The sequence below is a fragment of the Terrapene carolina genome, unplaced genomic scaffold (assembly GCF_002925995.2).
Source record: "Terrapene carolina triunguis isolate 2854851 unplaced genomic scaffold, T_m_triunguis-2.0 Scaffold58, whole genome shotgun sequence".
Taxonomy (NCBI): domain Eukaryota; kingdom Metazoa; phylum Chordata; order Testudines; family Emydidae; genus Terrapene; species Terrapene triunguis.
In genome coordinates, this window is record NW_020664409.1 from 109,873,374 (window position 1) to 109,879,373 (window position 6,000).

The following is a 6,000-nucleotide window of genomic DNA, read 5'->3' on the forward strand; positions in this document are numbered from 1 at the left end:
CTGTAGTGCTTTAAGAAAGATGCTCTAAACCAGGGGTGGCCAACCTGTGGCTCTTGAGAAGTTAATATGCGGCTCCTCATATAGGCACCAACTCTGGGGCTGGAGCTACAGGGGCCAACTTTCCAATGGGCCAGGGGGTGCTCACTGCTCAACCCCTGGCTCTGCCACAGCCCCTGCCCCCACTCTACCCCTTCCTGCCTGCTCCCTTGAGCCTGCCGTGCCCTCGCTCCTCCCCACCCAGAGCCTCCTGCACGCCATGAAGCAGCTGATCTGGAGGTAGGGGGAGGCACTGGGCGGGGCTGCTGGTGGGTGGGAGGCACAGGGAGCTGTGTGGGGGGGAAGTTGATGGTGGGCTGCTGACGTATTACTGTGGCTCTTTAGCAATGCACATTGGTACATTCTGGCTCCTTCTCAGGCTCAGGTTGGCCGCCCCTGCTCTAAACCAACAGGAGAGAGCTCTCCCATTGGAGTAAATAATGGGCCTTCACGAGAGGCGAAAGATTTATACGATCTGAAGAGAAACCAGAGGAGGATCAAGCTGGCAGGAGAAGCTCTCTTGCTGACATAGCACGCCCTACGCCCACACTTAGGTTGACATAACTACTTCGCTTAAGGGTGTGGATTCACACCCCTGAGCAACATAGTTGTAGGGAAGTAATTCTGTAGTGCAGACCCTGCCCTTAGAGAAATGCACCACAAATTGCAGTGACAATGGGGTGGAGGTGGTGTAAACTCCCGCTGGAACAGGGCTGAGGTGAGGGTTCAGCTCAGGCTGCTGCAGGGAAGGGCAGTGCCTCCGAGACAAGGGATTTCCATGCATTTTGCATTGCTACTAGTGCCTTCCCCCAAACAGCAAGGGAGCAGATGTTGGAGGGGTGGGAACAGAGAGGGTTGCAGTGGCCCAGATGGGAGACAAGGCTGGAGGGGTGTGTGTGCCCCAGATCTGGCTGGGGGAGAGGGGGTGCAGTGGACCAGCTGTGGCAGGGGGTGCCCTAGATGCGGCAGGGGCGGGAGAAAAGAGGGTTGCGGTGGCCCAGCTGTGAGACAGGGCTGGGCCGGGGGGGGAGTTCAGAGGCCGCGTGCAGTCCTCCCTGCGCGCGTCTCCAGACAAGGCCGTGCCCGGGCGGCCCCGCCCCCGTGACGTCCTCGGCGTTCTAATTCCCACCGTTGCCAGGGGCGACAGGGTCTCCTCCCCCCCGGGCACCGTTTAGGCAGCGAGCGGGGCGGGGACGCCACTGGCCCCACCCCCCGTCCTCGCTGCCATTGGACACAGGCGCTTTCACTCGAAGGCAGCCCGCCACTCTATTGGCCAGAGCGGTCCCTGTCTCCCGCCCCTCCCTGGGGCTGGCGGTTAGCCGCCGTTGGGGAAGCCAGAGAGCCGCGGCTGGTGTCCTGGCTGAGGGGAGCGCGGCCGCCCCCCGACACCATGGTTCCCGCGGAGGGCAGCCCGGGCGGCGGAGGGGACGCGGGGGGAGACGGCGGCGGCTTCCTCCTGCTGCGGCCCCCGGAGAGCGGCAGCGTCCGGAAGGTGAGTGAGGGGCGCGGGGCAAGGACCCGCAGAGAGCAGCCCCCGAGGCGGCTAGCGGGCCCCGTGCCAGGGCGGGGGGGGGTAGAGTTCTTCTCCCCCCCCCCCAGTGCCAGCCTCCCCTGTGCCAGGGCCGTGGTGGTGGGGGGTTAGAGCCCTTCTCCCCTACCCCCGGTGCCAGCCTCCCCTGTGCTAGGGCAGTGTGTGTGGGGGGTAGTGCTCTTCTCCCACGATGGGGTGCCCCTGGTGCCTGAACACCTCCCTGGTGCCAGGACGATGCAGGGGGTGGGGGCTAGCCAGTGCATGTTGGTACTGGGTGACGGCTGCTGGTACGTTTCAGCTTGCCTTTCTTTCCCGCAGGAAAGTTACTATTCCCATCCCACTAACGTATTGTGTGTGTGTTCTACCTCTCACTATTAACGGTTACTACAATGTAAGCAGCATGGCATTGCATAGTGTTCTTGCTTATGTAGCTAAGGTTTTGTAGTAGGTGGGCATATGTGGTAGTCCCCATGCTGGCAGTTTTACCGTATGTGTTTACTTATTTAGCTGTTTAGTTTATATGAATTTATCTGCTAGATCTGACTGCTAATTAAACTAGTGATGCAACCAAAATTAATAATAGGAGGGAGGGAAAACTTCAAGGGGTGTTCTTAGACCTTTAAAATGTTAGCATTGCTTATATGAGGGCTTTTAATGTAGGTAGTGTGCTGGCAAATTGCTACTGTACTACTCTTGCATTCAAAGTATTTTACAAACACTAGTTGTAAAACCACCATAAGGTGGGTAAATAATGGCTTTCGAAACTCTGTGAAGTGTGCCAATTTCTATGTGTTCTGAAAGTTTGTTTGCTAATTTGATGTAAATTGTCATTGTAATCTGATGTATATCTACAGCTCTTCCTCAAACAAATCTCCCATTTAGTTCAGTAGATGTTTTGCCTTAGTAAGGGCTGTAGGTTTGAATCCACAGCCTCTTCTAGGTAAAGATCAATAAAGAATCTTCAGTCAAGTACTAATTTTTAACCTTTCTGATTTAATTTAAAGGGACACAGTCAACTTAAGTCACATTTGTCTCAGAATTTTCCTGTGGTATTTATAACTGCAGGTGCTAGTCTAGGGTGACCAGATGTCCCAATTTTATAGGGACAGTCCCGATTTTTGGGTCTTTTTCTTATATAGGCTCCTATTACCCTCCCACCCCCGTCCCGATTTTTCACATTTGCTATCTGGTCACCTTAGGTGCCACCTATAACAAAAGATTAGTAAGGGGGGTGTGTATGTGTGTGTGTGTGTTGTAGCTTACTTTATAGTTTGTTTCACGGTTTCTGTTCTGCAAGGGAGTCCATTTACTGTGTGCGTGGGGTCCTCTGACAGCAACAGGCAGGAGAGAAACATCTGAAGTAAGAAAGCATGGTTGTAAAACCACAAAAACTGACCTGAGAACTCAAGAACAACTGTAGCACCTGTAATGACTTGACACTTTATAAAAAAAAAAAAAACAAACTACAAGTTGGCGGTGTCTCTTTAAAGAAGAATCAGTAACTGTAATGAATTCATTGCTCAGAAAGAGAACTGTGTTGGTGTGGTTGCTATGGCTTTACTGTTTTGTGGAGAATCACAGATACTGCAAAAAGAACAGGAGTACTTGTGGCACCTTAGAGACTAACAAATTTATTTGAGCATTATTAGTCTCTAAGGTGCCATAAGTACTCCTGTTCTTTTTGCGGAAACAGACTAACATGGCTGCTACTATGAAACCTGACAGATACTACAGTAACAGTTATCTTCTGTACAGGCTAATGTTCTGTCACTGAGGTGCTGATACATCTGTTCCCTACTTGTGCACAGAACTGGTCTACTGCCCTAACTTTTGTGACATGCAGACTGCTCGATGCTTGCACTATCATGTCTCATTTTAGTGATTTCCCTCACTCACTCTCCTCCTTCCCTTCCCCCCCATAATTAGAGTAACTTTTTACAGGTTGGAGCATTTGGACTTGATTTTTTTTTTTTATTTATCCTTTATCTTTTGTTCAGTGTATCAGTCAATATTGAGAATCTTTTTAGAGAGTTTTAACAAACAGACTTATTATTATGAAAAAATTATGTCATACAGCTATTATAATAGCCTTTTTTAATGGTGTATTGTTATAAAGCATATCTTGTAATGCAGCCTCCCTCAGAAAAATGGAACTCACTTATAGTGTGGTGCTGTCTGAGTTTGAGGCTGTATTGCTATATTAAACACCTAATAGAGCTTGCTGCAGGACAGAAGCTTTTCCTATGTAAAAGGACAAAATATCAATCTGGATGATCTGCCTGTTAGATCTGCTGTGCTACCACAACATGCATTGCTTCTCAAATGTTGGTAGCTCCTTAAGTGGATTTTCTTGGGCTAAAAATATTAGAGATTTTTTTAAATCTATTCTTATGCTTCAGGCTCTTACAATTTGAGGAACCTACATTTCAACCACCACTACCAGTTTTCTTTGAAATGTGACTAGACAATGAAATTTTTATAATATTTAAACTTTGGTCCTAAAGTATCTAACAGTTTTTCTCTTAGAAATAAAATAACTGGTAATATTAAGGGCCTGACACTTCAAACATTTGCTCACTGGAAGTAATGCTTATTCTAGTCAGTAGTCCCATTGACTTCAGTGGATTTCTTGCCATAGGCCCTAATTCAAAAGCATCCCTGTCCAGGACAATATTTTAAGCAGTACTGGAAGGCCCACCTGCCCAGATGCTATGGTGATGAACACAGAATAAGAGCCTATGTACAGTAATGCATATATCTGTTCTGTATATGTTTTTTATACTGCATTCATCACCATGTGTGTGTTTGCATTATAAGAACCTAAACTAGGCCTTGGACTATGTCCTGAACTCTACATAGGATCCACATGAATGGATCCAGAGGCAGGATTGGGGTCCTAGACTTAAAATGTTTCATTTAATTATAACAATGTCTTTCTTTTGTGCTGCAGCAGGTAGCCAAGCTAGCATTTCTAATTATAACCCTCTGTAGGTCTGTAGAAAATGCTTTTTTTCTCTAAAAAAGCCCCACTATACTGAAATTTAGCCCATAGAGTTATAGCATATGAGTAATGTAGATATTTGCATTTTTTTTAAAATAAATATCTCAAACCTGTCGTAAGCTAGACAAGTAAACATAAAACAGCGAGACTGCCAAATTCACCCCTGGCAAAAATAGGCACAACCCCAATGGCACTTCTCTTTAGCTATTGTATCTCCAAATGGTTTTATAGAGAGTCTGAAATACTGTAACTTGTCAGTGATGGACTCTAATTGCTTTTGGTATTTTGGGAGTGAAATAAAACTAAGGCGGATAAAAACCTGACAGCTTTAGCTTTTTAGAGTATGTACCTAGTGTTGTCTCTGTGGTTGCTATTCATGGGCTGAATTTGTTTTAGCTTTTACTATCTCTAATTTACCATATAGTGGCTAAATCCTGCCATCTTAATTCAGCAGTACTCTCTCATCAGAATCACTGAGAACTCTTCCTGAGCAAAAACTACAGAATTGGGTTTTCAGAATGTTTTGTTCTGCATTTCAAACTCTCTCATACCCTTTTTCTCCTGTACAAAATGTGCATTGTTTCCCTATTGTAGCAAACTTGCAGATTTAAGTGTGCAATATTTGTAAGTTCAGTTACCCTGTGGTGGTAACTCACGGTTTGTGAGGTGCTAAATTGGCAGCCTTGCAGATTCAAGTCTTTGTGCTTAGCATAAAACACAACCTGCAGTAGTATAAATTGTCCACGTGCTGCCCCACCAAGGCTCCTCAACCTTTCCTGGATGTATGGCCTCTGAGGATAGGATCATTCAGTCTTTTATCTCTGCTGTGACTGCCAGTAAGATTTTTTTGGGGGGTGTGTGTGTGCGAGATGTGAACACCAAAAAATGAGCTAGTTAGTACAAGTTCACCTCAGTTCATACATTGTAAGGCACCAAACAATCATCAGTCACAGTTGCCCCAGGCGGCATTCAAACCTAAACTTAGAAGTGAAATACTTAATGGTCCCTTATTATTGATGATTTGCATTACTATAATGCCTAAGAACCGTAGTCATGGACCAGGACCCTATTGTGGTAGGTGCTGTACAGACACAAAACAAAAAGACAGTCGGTGCCCTAAAGCGTTTACAGTCTGCGGCTATGTCTACACTACCACTTGTGTTCGTATAACTAATGTCGCTCAGGAGTGTGAACATGGAATTTCTGTGGCATTTTGGAGACAGTTCACTGTGTCAATGTGGGCAGCCACAAACCATGACACACGTTGTTGATGACTGGAAAATGTCTCAACTTCCTGGAGATCTTTGTGCCTTGAACATCGTTGATAAGAACACTGTTGGCTTGGCTTGGCTTGACTGGATTGCATACGCCAAATAAATAAATAAATAGATGCAAACTTGCAATTTATGACCTCAAGTAAGGAACAGGTCTC

General features: G+C 46.5%; 1 protein-coding gene across 2 annotated transcripts in view; it reads left to right on the forward strand.

The window, feature by feature from the left end:
* The first annotated feature begins 1,426 nt into the window (after window positions 1–1,426).
* RHPN1 (rhophilin Rho GTPase binding protein 1) overlaps window positions 1,427–6,000 on the forward strand; it is a 56,395-nt gene continuing 51,821 nt past the window's right edge. For both annotated transcript variants that reach the window (XM_026646910.2, XM_026646914.2), the window contains exon 1: window positions 1,427–1,528. In XM_026646910.2, the coding sequence (XP_026502695.1) occupies window positions 1,427–1,528 (102 nt within the window). The remainder of the gene's footprint in view (window positions 1,529–6,000) is intronic.